This window comes from Gadus macrocephalus, chromosome 7, assembly GCF_031168955.1.
Source record: "Gadus macrocephalus chromosome 7, ASM3116895v1".
Taxonomy (NCBI): domain Eukaryota; kingdom Metazoa; phylum Chordata; class Actinopteri; order Gadiformes; family Gadidae; genus Gadus; species Gadus macrocephalus.
In genome coordinates this window covers 15,162,638-15,177,232 of record NC_082388.1, presented here as the reverse complement: position 1 = coordinate 15,177,232, position 14,595 = coordinate 15,162,638, and the positions used below count along the sequence as shown (strand labels likewise).

The following is a 14,595-nucleotide window of genomic DNA, read 5'->3' as shown; positions in this document are numbered from 1 at the left end:
AACGGACATTTTTTTACTATAAATGCATGCTACATTTAACATGGTAGCCATGCATTAAAAAAAGTAACATAGCCCTGAAACATTATGACAAGATTATATTTATATGCCTGATCTAAAGTAGGTTAGAGCCTCTTGAGAAATCCTGAGATTCACTTTGGAGTTTCGAAATGAATATTGGTCTTACCCTGCTGCAGTTGTTCAAATACCTCTTGTTGTAACATGTTGTCACTTGTTGTAATCTGAGAATTCCCTGTAATATAGATTTATGTTCATCTTTCAATGTTCAGTCTATTTCGGGTGAAATTGTTTTGATTGCTACACTTCTCGTTGGGCGCTGGGATTATTTTCTTTATTTGGTATACTGCGGCGCTTCTCCTTTGTAATGACCTCAAATCTCCACCACCGAGCGCTGATTTTTCCTGGCCTTCAAAGAAAATCTAAGGCCATTTCTAATGAAGAACGTGGCCTGTATTGCCTATGCCAGCGACCAAAGTACTTCCATAATGATGTCATCGTCTACATAAGCGTCCAGTAGTAAAGTGTCAAGTGATGAGGTTTCTTGATCGATTTAGTACGTAGTCTGTAAATGCTAAACTATAGGTCATAGCTTACAAGTTTAACTCTGATCTACCTGTTTACCAATACAATAATTAGAAACCATGGAGCTGAATCCGACTGTAGGCCTACACATACACACACACACACACACACACACACACGCACGCACACACACACACACACACACACACACACACACACACACACACATACACACACACACACACACACACACACACACACACACACACACACACACACACACCGATATCCGTTTGTGAAGCTCTGTCTGACCAGTGGTTAATTGTTTATTTAGAAAATACTACACCTCGATAACAGCTGTTATACCAATGGATATGACATTATAATCGCTGTTTACATGTTGAACCTGCTGGCTTTACAACGGTAAAAAGCTGCAAACTATGTGACCAGCCGAGCTCTGGTGTGGGTATATAGAATATGAACTTCATAAAAATCCAGATTCACACTGATCATTATCCAACTTATTGGATAATTATTAATAGGCACCTTTGCACTCAGGCACCCCTGTGAACTTATCCACATTACCCATATGGTAGATTCAATATAGCGGTACAATTAATTACAGTGGCTTCTCCACTTCCTTGCCCGACACTATTGTAAGCTAGACCACTTCCTGCCTCAATGTTTTTCAGGTCTGCTATCTGGTAGAGGGCCTTAACCAGGGTTAAGGAACTACTGAGGTCCAGAATCGTATATTTTAATGAAACATTTACTGCATTTCTGGACAAGAATCAATCATACCAAATTGACGCCTACAAACACATCTACCTAAGCTATACACTGCATACACTTAACAAAAACAAAAACAAAAAGGTTAATAACATAATCTGTTATTAAATAAACACAGAGGGACTTTTTATTAAAACTGCAAAAATGTATCACAATTTACTCTCACCATTTGTTTGTGTGTGTGTGTGTGTGTGTGTGTGTGTGTGTGTGTGTGTGTGTGTGTGTGTGTGTGTTTAGGTGTGTGTGTGTGTGTGTGTGTGTGTGTGTGTGTGTGTGTGTGTGTGTGTGTGTGTGTGTGTGTCCTTGTCTTCTGTTCTTCTGTTTGTCCTGCTCCTCTCTGTTCTCCTCCTCTCTGTTCTCCTCTCTGTTCTCCTCCTCTCTGTTCACCTCTCTGTTCTCCTCCTCTCTGTTCTCCTCCTCTCTGTTCTCCTCTCTGTTCTCCTCCTCTCTGTTCTCCTCCTCGCTGTCCTCCTCTCACAAAACAGGAAGACAGTCAATTGTTTTTTTTGGTTACCCAGGTAAGCATTTGGACATAAACAAATTGTGATCGATGGATCGGATAGCAATGCCAAGTTCAAAAACCGTTGCGGGAACACGCTGGCTTTCAGAGGGAGAAAGGATAGATCAGACGTTTTCAACTCCTGATTATGGGACCATTAATATCAGGAGTTCATTATATAGTGGTTCTTTTTGGAAATGATCACTGAGGTCCTGACCTCGGTGACCTCATAGTTGGCTACGGCCATAGTGGTTGGATAGGAAATATAGCATATCATGTAAAGGGACATGTGGGTCCAGGGGCCGGAGGCAGCAAATGGTGAGGGAATCCAAACAGAAATCTCAAAACATAAATTGCATGACCTTCACCATAGGTCATGAAGGATGGGTGATGACCGAGATTGCGGGTACAATCGGCCGGGATGGGTTTTCTCCGAAGGGTGGCTGGCATCTCCCTTGGGGATAGGGTGAGAAGCTCAGCCGTCCTTGAGGAACCCGGATCAGAGTTGCTGCTCCTCTGCTTAGAAAAGAGTCTGTTGAGGTGGTTCGGGCGTCTGGTAAGGATGCCCACTGGGCGACCCCCTTGGGAGGCGTTCCAAGCACGACCAGTGGAGAGGAGGCCTCAGCGATGACCCAGGACTAGGTGGAGAGATTCCCAGGCCAACACTGGCCTGGGAACGCCTTGGGATCCCCCCGTCAGAGCTGGTCAATGTGTCCCTGGAAACGGGAGTCTGGGGCCCCCTTCTGGAGCTGCTGCCCCCGCGACAGGACCCCGGATGAGCACATGACGATGAGGTAGAGGACGTATTTTAAGTCCCCACAAAGAACACCAATTAGTTTATATATTGTACACTTTATAGCTCATATAACAAAACATTGTAGCACCATAGTCAGATTTAATGACTTGAATTAGGTTTTACCCTTACCCTTAAAAAAAATCGGAATCTGCTACTGTTAAAACCTATTTAAACTTACATCCACCTGTTTAATACTTGCTGACATCCCAAGGGATAAATAAGCCATCATAGGATTTGGTTTCATCAGAACAACATGCTACTGTTTCATCACATCAATAGAGTGGCCCTGAAAACTGGGCCACTAATGAGCACACACACAGACCAACCCTCCAACCCTCTGGGGACTGTTATTAATGAGACCTGGCTGGAAACAAAGAAGTTATCAACTGTTTCTGATAATAATTAACCCCATAGGAAAGGGTCTGATAATGGGAGTTGAGTTTCGGATTGAGTTGGAGAGAGGGAAGTATGTGGAAGCAATTGGATTTTTTGATTGGCATAACTCAGGATATAATGATGATTTTTGTAGATTATTGATGTATTTACTCTGTAGCCACACACACACACACACACACACACACACACACACACACACACACACACACACACACACACACACACACACACACACACACACACACACACGCGCGCAAGATAGACGAAAAAAAGAGAGAGAGAGAGAGTAAGAACGAGGGACCAGGCTTTTGCCCCATAGAGACTGGCCTCTGTCTTCTGGCCTCTGGAGCCAAAGATCTCTTCTAATTCTATCAGCCGGTGGTCACTGGGAGGCCATCTGGACTGATCATTATATGCCATACCATGGAAAATAAAGTATGAACCTTTTCAGATGACAGTCCTGTCAAGAACAATGGCTACAGCATGGAATGCCATCTACCAGGGTTAAAGGTTAGATTTATTTTTTTAAGATAAATTAAATATTAGTTGTTTGCATAACCCTAACCCTGTCACGGTTAGCGGGTGGCAGGCAGGTAGGACCCAATCGCAGACAGTTCAGGTAAAGGATGATTTATTAACGCAAAAGGCAAGGAACACCAAAACACAGGTGACACAGGTAACACAGGGAACACACAGGACACAACTCGCCACAAACGACAATGATCCGACAAGGAACAAAGGAAAGACAAGGGCTTAAATACCAAACACACACAGGGTATGCAACGAGGAACAGCTGAAATACATTAGGGGAGGGAGCAATAATCAAACAGGAGGGAAACCTGACCGGACATGGGGAGAAGCAAGACGAGATACCAAAGTGAAACAGGAAACACACCAAAACAAGACAAGGAAACAGACAGACCATGACAAACCCAACCTCAACACACGACCCTAACCCTAGCCAAGCCCGAGCATACGTGATCTTATTGGATGATGGATCGGTCGCTGCCTGAAAAGTTGAACATTTTTCAACTTTCTTGACGGAGCCGACGGATCCAACGGAACGGAGGGATCCACAATGCATTGCGTCTCCGCCCCATTCAAAGTCAATGGGATCCTTCCGTTGACGGATGAGGTGGGCAAGAGGGGTAACCCTAACACAAGGCCCTAACCCTAACACCCTAACACACAGCAGGGTCATAGTTTAAACTTCATAATTCGAACTTCATGCAGCAGAGCACAACTTTGAGCAAACAACGTCCAGGCCTCATCATCCACAGGCCAATGCCCACAGGAACAGGAGACACGTCCAGGCAGTGCCAGAGTCTGCCTGTCCCCTCCTGTCTCTACTGGTGCCACTCCAGAGCCCACAGCCCCACGTAACCCAAGGTTCACTCCAGAGGGTTAACCCAGATCAGCAGTAGGGCTGTACATCTCTGTAGAGACTAGCTTTAGCATAAAATAGACAGTCACAATCTGGGCAGGATATTGCTTCAACTCCACAGGTAACACCCACCTCTACACTTCCACACTTGATCACATGATCGCAAATCTACTAACTGCATCCATACACAAAATGAAATGTGATAACCTGCAAGTTTTTGTCTTCTTTAGAGAATTGTTTGAGAATGCAATAACACATTATAGAATATGGTTCTGTAGCAGTATTTTTTAAATACCAGCATCAGGAATTTAAAACAAATATATTGACTTATTGTTTACATTTTAGTTTGGATGGAGAACTTAACCAAGCTTACACCTCTGAAGCAGCCAATTGTGTTTGAGCTAGAGAGCTTTGAGGTGCCCCCAGACCAGGCTCCTGTGCTCCTCTTCCTGGCTCTTTTCAACTACATGGTGGTGCTTCTGGCCAACGGGCTGGTGATGAGCATCATCGTGGCAGACAGGGCCCTGCACAGACCCATGAATGTGTTAATCTGTAACCTGGCAGCCTGCGACCTGCTTGGAGGCACTGCTGTGCTCATACGGCTCATAATGTACCTCGCCACCGGGCAGAAGAGGATTGCGTATGGCGAGGCCATTGCCCAGGCCTTCGCGGTACACACCTACGGAGCTGCTGTTCAGACCATTTTGGCCACTATGGCTTATGACAGGTGTGGAACTGTATTAATATGATTTAGAAATGTGAGTGAATATGAGTATGACCTGATTCTTGATTAGCTCCTTTCAATTGATTTAGGCTCATGATTAAGCAATGTGTTAATGTTACCTCGAACTGGGTATTAGGCACTCTGCAACGTTTCCTCTAAACAGGTATTTGCAGTGTGTCACGTTTCCTCCCTGCAGCTGTTAAGCATTGTGTAACATTTCCTCTATGCAGGTATCTAGCAGTGTGTGAGCCACTGAGGTACCATGCCCTCATGACACCGGCTAGGCTACTCTTCTCTTGGGTCCTGGCCTGGGTGGTGGCTCTGCTCTGTATTGGTGTGCTCTTTGCCTTGAATGTGGGAACCCCCTTGTGTGGTACCGTCATCAAGCACGTCTATTGCAGCAACCGCTCAATTCTGTACCTGGCCTGTGAACCGACGCCAATAAATAACATCTATGGTCAGTTTCAATGCGGAAATTAATATCTTTTTGTGGAATATAGTAATGGTAGAATGAAGAACAACAGGCATTGTTTACCAATCATTTATAATTATAAATTAATCTAAGCCATAATATTGTTTTATAGGAACATATAATATGCATTACGGTGATCACTGTCAAGGTATACAATAAGAGTTCAAAGAAAAAAAGTAAAGTAAAGAAGGGACTGTAAATATGTCAAGAGTTGTCCTATATCTTAACAGTAGAGAGACACACACATCATTGATATTGGTGATTGTCTATACTAAAATCAAAGCAGTAAATACCAAAGGAAAGCTTTCCATTGCGAGGAAAAATGTACACATTTTAATGTCATCATTTCTTCCCTAGGTTTGATCATGTCTTGGTCTTTAAGTACAGGATGCTTCCTTGTCATCGCTTTCTCTTACATCAAGATTCTGCATGCCTGCATAAAAAACAGCAATGATGGCACCATGCGGAGGAAAGCTTTCCAGACCTGTGCTTCTCATCTTGTAATTTATTTGATCTATCAAATTGGCTCTACAATCATTATTCTGTCCCAAAGGTTCACCTCAGCATCTCCAAATCTTAAGAAATTCTTCAGCATACTAATTATTATTATCCCACCTGCTGTGAACCCTGTTATCTACGGCCTTGTTACGAAGGAGTTACGTACCAGCCTACTGAAACTGGTTAAAACTAAAGTCCAATCCAGGACCCTGTTCAGTACATCATAATTCATAAAATAAATAATGCATTCACCATATTTGTAAGGACAACAATTTATTCATGCTGAATATAATATCAGAAACATTGTGGCAAATGTGGGAAGAATGTATATTTATGTATACTTATAAGTAAAATCAATCAGGTAGTACAAGTTATGCTATAGCAATATTTATCTATGTAAGTCATGTAAGTCATAATATTTACTGGTGATTTAAAAAAATTTATAATTCTTAATGCCCTGTATCTTATGGTGCATTCCAGGCCACCCGTAACACATGTTTTCGCAACCTTCTAGCCGTGAAAGTGCCCTGGAATGGCAGTCAAAACCGCAACTCACTGCCCGTAAACTCATACAAAATCGATGTAGGCCTACTCCCAGTTCCAGCTCATAACTTACGGGCTAAAAAGTGTCCCTTAAACGCATCATTACTCCCAAGTCATTCTGTTCCCCTGTTGTGTTTGCATAACTTCCTGTAGGTCTGGGACCCACATGTTGATAATTTAAGTAATTTTTAAAAAATCTTTTTTCATATGTACTAACACTTCAAAAAACGTTAAAGCGGGATTCATTTGCATGATTATCTTGTACAACAAAATGCCTAAATAAAATAAACCTTTGGAATGGATTTCTTGGCAAAGCAAAGCAACCATAAACTTCCGGTTTGCCCCACAGAAACACGTCGGCCTAGTCTGTCCCACAGAATAAGAAATGTCCAACGCGGGTCACTGGACAATCGAACAGTGGAATTCATGTTCCTGATTATCCTATTGAAAAAATATGGATTCAGAAAATTAACCATCCAAATAGATTTTTCGGTTGAAAAAAGGCAAAACGTTGCTTCACAAAACACGTTATCCTAATCCGTCCCAAGGAAGATTAAATTTCACCCCTGGGTGAAAGAACATCAGTTACATCTAATAACACAAAAAATAGCAGCTCAGATGACGTAAGTTAAGGATGTAACTAGGGATCTGTGAGACCGAGGGATGACCGTCACTACGGTCTAAAAAGGAATGAGTACATCGTTCTGCCTATCACCGAGACCATATGTCAAAATTGTCATGCCCATGACCTCCGGAAGCAGAACGTCCCGCGCTTGTAAATAGCATGGATTGCTAACAGTTCGTCCTCCTACCTTGATCACCTCAGGCTGTTCTGAGCGACAGAAGATAGTGACGGTCATCCCTCGGTCTCACAGATCCATAGTTACATCCGTAACTTACAATCTGTATCGACCTCACTCTGACCGTCACTACGGTCTAAAAAGGGATGACTAATACCAAAATGGTCGCGAGGAACGTATTGTTAAAATTGTTAACAATTAATTGTTAAAACCTTGCTCGGTCATGGACATGAGTTACATCCACCCTATAAAACCTTGTGAACGTGCATAGCGTAGACCATGAGGCCGCTGCACAGATGTCGTCAGCTGGCACTCCCCTGAGGGCAGCCCAGGACGTTGCAATACTTCTGGTTGAATGAGCCCTTATACCAGGCGGGACTTGCATCCCGCTTGCTCTGTAGGCATGGGAAATAACGTCTACCAACCAATGGGACAGCCTCTGCTTCGAAAGAGGTAAGCCCCTCTTTGCTGCCCCGTAGCAGATGAAAAGTTGGGAGTGTGCTCCCCTTAGTGGCTGTGTATGGGTCAGGTAAGCTCTCAAGGCCCTCACTGGTTCACAAAGTGAGCAACCTATCCTGCTCTGCCTGTGAGGCAGAGGCGGGCTGAAACGCATCCACCTCCAAAACCTGATTGATGGACTGCCTATTAACAACCTTTTGCAGAAAAGCCGGATTTGGCCACAGTGACACACTGGTGCCACCTTCCATCCACCTGAGGCAATCGTCATTGACAGAGTGGGCACACAGCTCCCCAACCTGTCTTGCTGAGCAGAGGGCTAAAAGGAATGCTGTTTTAAGTGACAAAGAGCGTAGATCGGCATCCGCAATGGGCTCGTACGGAGCTTCAGTGAGTGATGCTAAAACCATCGGGAGGTCCCAGCCTGGTGCCCGTAGGGTAAGGGCTGGACGCAAACGGCGTTCTCCCTTCAAGAACACCAAGGGATGCCTCCTGAGAGGCCTGTTGTTCGTGCCCTGGTGGAAAGCAGAAATGGCCGAAGCGTAGACTATCACCGTACTAACCGCCTTGCCTTAGTCCAGCTGGGTCTGCAAGAAACGCAGCACGTGAGGCACAGGGCAAGCCGCTGCTGGCTCAATATCCATACTCTGGCACCAGCCTGAGAAAATTCTCCATCTGAGTGCATAGCTGGCTCTAGTAGATGGAGCCCTAGCGTTGTTGAATGTCTCCCGAACAGACGCATCTAAACGCTCAGTGACGGGCTCTGTACTGGCCAAACCCAAAGGCGCAGGGCGACCGGGTTCAGATGCCATATCTGCCCACCTGCTTGTGCCAGCAGGTCTGCCCTGCTCGGCAACTGCCATGGCTGACCCTGCAGTAGCTGGAGCAGATCTGAAAACCAGGGTCTCGCTGGCCAATGTGGGGCAACCAGCAGGACTGTGTGTTGGCCCTCCTTGATCCTCTGCAGAACCTGAGGGATGAGAGGGATCGGAGGAAAAGCGTACAACAAGCCTGTCGGCCACTCTTGTGATAGAGCATCCAGGCCCAAACAGCCCCCCTGCCCCCTGAGAGAGTACCACTCTGGGCAGTGGGTTGTTTCCGCTGACACAAACAGATCCACTTGCGCAACCTCGTAGCGCATCCAGATCTGTTTGACAACGTCTGTGTGCAGTCTCCACTCTCCCGGGAGTGGTCCCGTCCTGGAGAGCATGTCGGCCGCACTGTTTGCTACGCCCAGAATGTGCACAGCCCTTACTGAGGCAAGTCGAGGCCATGCCCACGTCAGTAGTTCCTCCGCCACCTGGAGGCATCTCTGGGACTTTGTCCACCCCTGGTGATTGACATGATACACCGCTGAGGTGTATCACCAGAACGTGGTTGCGCTGTATCGCTGTAAGGGCGAGGTGAATGACCTTCAGTTCGAGGACATTTATATGCTCTGAAGTCCACGGAGGTTGCCAAATGCCCCTTACCAAACGTCCTTCCCAGACAGCCCCCCACCCTGTTAGGGATGCATCTGTCGAGATGACCTGCCTCCTGTGTGGAAGACCCCCCAGGGGGACACCTCCAAGGACGCAGGGCCCGAATGCATGCTCGTCTCTTGGGTGGAGTTGGAAAGCATTGAACCAGCACTGGAAGGGCAGAGACCTCAGCAGACCAAGTGGAACTACTACAGCTGCTTCAGCCATCAAGCCCAGCAGTCTCTGGGCTCTGTTGGCGGTAACCAGCTTGCCCAGCCGAAAATGCCTCAGGGTCTCGATCAAGCTGTCCGCTCTCCGACCAGTGAGAGACGCTTTCATACTGGCTGAATCGAAGAGAATCTCCAGGAACACTGCCTGTTGACGGGGCTGCACATTGCTCTTCTTCCAGTTGACTGTGAAGCCTAAGAACTGGATGTGGGCCAGCAACGTATTAGTGTCGCTCACTACCTGCTCTCGAGAGGGGGCGCATATAAGCCAGTCGTCCAGATACGGGAGTATTTTCAACCCCCGTGCCTGTAGTGGGGCTAGTGCGGCGGAGACCACTCGGCTGAAAACTTTTGGGGCCATGAAGAGGCCGAAGGGGAGGACCTGGAACTGGAACGCCCTGCCCTGGAAGGCAAACCGGAGGTATGGCCTGTGTTCCAGGCAGATTGGGACATGGAAATAGGCGTCCTTTAAGTCCAGAGACGTAAACCACTCCCCCCGCTGAATTGACCTTGTCACCACTGCGGTGTGGACCATTTTGAATGGCAACACCTTGAGGTACTGATTCAGGGGCCTTAGATCGAGAACAGGCCGCTGACCGCCGTCCTTTTTGGGCACAATAAAATATTTGGAATAAAACCTGACTTGCTGTGCGCTGAGTGGTAACTCTGCTATGGCACCTTTAAAAGTAGCTCCTGAACCTCCTTGTCGAGCACAGACTTTAAAATTGAGTCTCTTACAGGCGTTACTTTGACCCCTAAAAATGCCGGGGGCCGCCGTCGAAATTGTAGCCGGTACCCACGGGCTACTGTTGCCACAACCCAACGGTCTGGCACGATCCCCTCCCAGGAGATCCGAGACAACTGGGAATGGCATCTGACGGGCAGCCCCTGACCGTTAGGCAGCACCGCCGTGGCGGCCTGCGTACTTGCCCCTACTCGGTCTCTGTCCCCGTCTCCCTCTGGAATGAGGATCTCGGGCTGGGCCTCGGTATGCCGCCTGAACAGGCTGGGCCGCTGTTGCCTGGGCTTACCCCTTGGTGCTTGGTTAGCGGCTAGCACTATTCTAATACATATGCGCTGAAACGCCGCCCTAGACGCTGCAGCACGTTCAGTGCGGTCCAACACGGCCTGGGACTCCGGATGAAAAACATGCCAAGGCGCCACAGGGAGATTGAGCAGCTCCGTCCTGATGGCCTCTGGCAGAGAGGTCTGCGCAAGCCACACCTGACGACGGCACAACACTGCAGCAGCCATCGAATCTCCCACGTCACGTGTAAGCTGGGAGTGAGCCGATAGGGCAGCTTCCACCAGGCCCATGGCATCTCCGTCCGCCGGGTCTAGCGTCCTACGCAGAGCCGCCAGTGTCATAGCTAGAGCGTTGCCTGTGCGGGCTGCTCGTGCCGATGCATTAAAGGAGCGAGTGACCAGGCGGTCCGTCTTTGCACACTCCTTACGTGGGCAACTTGGGTTAGAGGACACCCGGGCAGGGCCCAGCGATGTCCAGGAGGCAATTGACTCCTCCACTGGCGGCATGTCCCCAAGCCCTGCTTCAGCTGGGTAAACAGTCATTGGCAGCTGACGGCAGCCTGCATTAAACTGGGGCCGCTTCGAGGCCCTGCCCCAACTGGACGTGAGCATCCTGGTGTCGTCCTCTGCCACAGGAATAGAAGGTAGTGCAAGACGCACTCCCAAACACCCCCCTGAGGGACTGGGTCCCTCAGGGGGGGACCCAACATTTTATTTTTTTAAACAATAATCTCCACTCTTCCTGGCAACTTACCTATAAATGCCAGTAGACAAGATAACCACAAATCAAAACTATATGACACGACATTGTGCCTACAACAATACAAATTATAGTGGCTCACGCCAGTGCACGGATGCACCAGCTGGCTTAACTAACTCACCAGCTGCAACAGCGGTGGAGTAGTGCAAAGATTTAAATAAGGGAGACTTCACTCTGGGAGTTTTTAACTCAAACAATATACTACCGGCAACAAACAATCTGCCCGTAGTGCAAAGGTGGCCTGCAGGCACGCACGAACACGTTGCGAAGGCTCGCCTTGTGTCTGGTCACAAACAGCAACTGAAAAGCGCAGCGGTGGCCCGCACCAGTGCGCGGACGCAACCTAGCGGGCTCACACAAACCCCACAGCTGTGGACAGTTGGCTAGGGTGCGCTAGTGCTCTACCAAACAAATGAAAAAGACAATTTACAGTCCAACGTTAAGTGATCTGCACGTTAACGTAAGAGAGTTAACTACACAGTCCACACTGATCCACAGGGACCCAAAGGCGCCTGTACCCGTGGGTTACGATCTTGTGGCTGTGTGCTGTAGCTCTGAAAAATAGATCAACTTCTTACCGGGTCCGGTGAGGCAATCAATGTAAAGAGGACGATCCAGTAGCTATCCATGCTATTTAAAAGCGCGGGACGTTCTGCTTCCGGAGGTCATGGGCATGACAATTTTGACATATGGTCTTGTGATAGGCAGAACGATGTACTCATTCATTTTTAGACCGTAGTGACGGTCAGAGTGTATGGGGTCAGAACAGCCTCATTAATAATGAATGCACAGAGAAGGATTCACAAATGTATTTTGTGATTTATATATAAATTACTCTCTTCTCACAAATACATTTCAATGCACACATAAATGGAAATCGGTATGTATAAATGTAAAATAAATCCATAAACAAAAATAAGTTTCACAAACACATTTCTGATCCACACACAAATCTATAAAATATTTGCAATTTTCATCACAATGTATTTGGATGTTGTTACATTTATATACAAACTGTTGAATTTTTTGAGACTCTCCTGACGTCGCTAGATTCACAAATGCATTTTTTTCTACAAGGAACTCTCTGTAGCCAATCAGATGCCTCCCTCGTTTTCAGCCAATCACATGACTGCAGTGACTGGGTTTTTACGTCGGTGCCGTTTACTACTTTAACGGCACCGATAATCCCAAAACCCAGTCGAAACTAGATGGGAAAAGTGTGTAGCTAAACGTGACACAGCTTTTACTTCTTCACCACCTAGAGATTGTTATGTACGATCGTTCAAAAAACCCATGTTCTTTCCCATAGAGTAGACATTTGACAGAGGGAACCGGGAGGCTCGGAGGCTGGACTCAGAGGTCGGAACTGCAGTCATGTGATTGGCTGAAAACGAGGGAGGCATCTGATTGGCTACAGAGAGTTCCTTGCTGAAAAAAATGCCTTTGTGAATCTAGCGACGTCAGGAGAGTCTCAAAAATCCACACATAAATACAGACCAGTTCACACACAAATGCAAATAAGTTCACAAATGAAAAACGTCTTGTAAATACAAGTTTAACAGTTTGTATATAAATGTAATAACATCCAAATATTACGTAGTGATGAAAATTGCAAATATTTTTTTAATTAATATATTTATGGATTTATATTACATTTATTTAAAACAAGGTACATTTGTGTGTGGATCAGAAATGTGTTTGTGAAAATTATTTTTGTTTATGGATTTATTTTACATTTATACATACCGATATCCATTTATGTGTGCATTGAAATGTATTTGTGAGAAGAGAGTAATTTATATATAAGGCTACGTTTACACGATGACGGTCTGAACAGAAGACGCAAAAGTGGCGTTGCGTCTTCACTTTTTATTCCGCGTTTAGACGAGCGTTTTCGGGAGGAAATCTGCGTGCATACGGTGACGCAAAAGTGTGTGGAATTCGATTGGGTATGCATGCCAGGCTGCTAGGTGGTGCTGTGATAGACTATCACACAACACCGCCATGTCTGAGCGCATGCGTAGAATCTTCCTTCTCTTATCCGTGCCGCAAAAACCAAAAAGATCCTTCTATGTTCAGTAATACTATCTGTAAATATCCTGTACATTTCGTGGAAATACTCCTGTATGCTTGTTAGAGCTGCCAGAGCAGCTTGAAGGTCCGACGCATGGAAATAATCTGACATGTTTGTTTATTTCCTTGTACTGGCACATGTATGTGACGTAAACGCGTACGCGACGTGAGCAGATCTGAGCAGTGTTTTGCGTCTTGGCAGTTTAGACGGAAACGCTACGGCGGAGCGTTTTCAACTTTTCCACTCTGGAGGGTGGTTTCAGATTTATGCGTTTTCATGCCCCAAAAACGCCGTCACCGTCTAAACGAAAGGCACTTCCGATAAAATATTTTGTCGTTTTCACCCGCAAGCGTCCTCGTGTAAACGGGGCCTCAATCACAAAATACATTTGTGAATCCTTCTCTGTGCATTCATTATTAATGAGACTGTTCTGACCCCATAAGAGTGAGGTCGATGCAGATCCTTACACAATGCAAAGACAATGATTCAAACAACACATAGAAAATGTTCCGTTAGCAAACAAAACTAAACATCCTACACGTTCACTGACTGAAGATAACAAAATTATATAATGCACATTTATTGCTAGAAGTGTTATCAAGGCGCATTTTATCTCCGAAACTACCTTAAAATGTTGCTTTTTCCACGTCGTTGAGGTTGGAGATCAGGTTATGTAGTTGGGTAACTTGAATAATGAGGAAGAATTGGTATGTTCAGGAAATAAGTATTTATGTAGTGCCTGTTACAGTTAAGGCGTCTACAGTAATGACGTCTAAATGATTATTACTGCAATAACAATAACAGTACTGTGATTATTACTCTGATAACATTTATTCCAATTTGATGGAACTGTGATTCAATGTGCAGTAAGCATACTGTGGAATGTTCTAAAGCAACCCTGGTTCTTTTTTTACCTTTCATAATGCCACGTGGTGTCTTGTAAGGTCAACCCCTTAGATTGATTGAATGATCCCTAATGATAAATAAAAAGAAACAGGACGACATTGGGAGTATCCCAGGTGTTAGCCTGGTGTGCAAGTGGTGACTGCAACCGATGACTTCAGTAATTGGGAGGCAAACAAGAGGAGGTAATATGAAATACCAATTTCATATTACAAGTAGACAAGTCAATCATATTTATACCAATTTTA

The 14,595-nt window shown here is 45.8% G+C and overlaps 1 protein-coding gene across 1 annotated transcript; it reads left to right on the top strand.

Moving 5' to 3' along the window:
- The first annotated feature begins 3,878 nt into the window (after positions 1–3,878).
- LOC132461621 (olfactory receptor 2C3-like) lies at positions 3,879–7,165 on the top strand. The gene is made up of 3 exons (XM_060056849.1): positions 3,879–5,131; positions 5,359–5,585; positions 5,958–7,165. Exons 1-3 carry the CDS (start codon positions 4,755–4,757, stop codon positions 6,323–6,325), a joined length of 972 nt encoding a protein of 323 aa, XP_059912832.1. The 5' UTR covers positions 3,879–4,754; the 3' UTR covers positions 6,326–7,165.
- Positions 7,166–14,595: the final 7,430 nt, after the last annotated feature.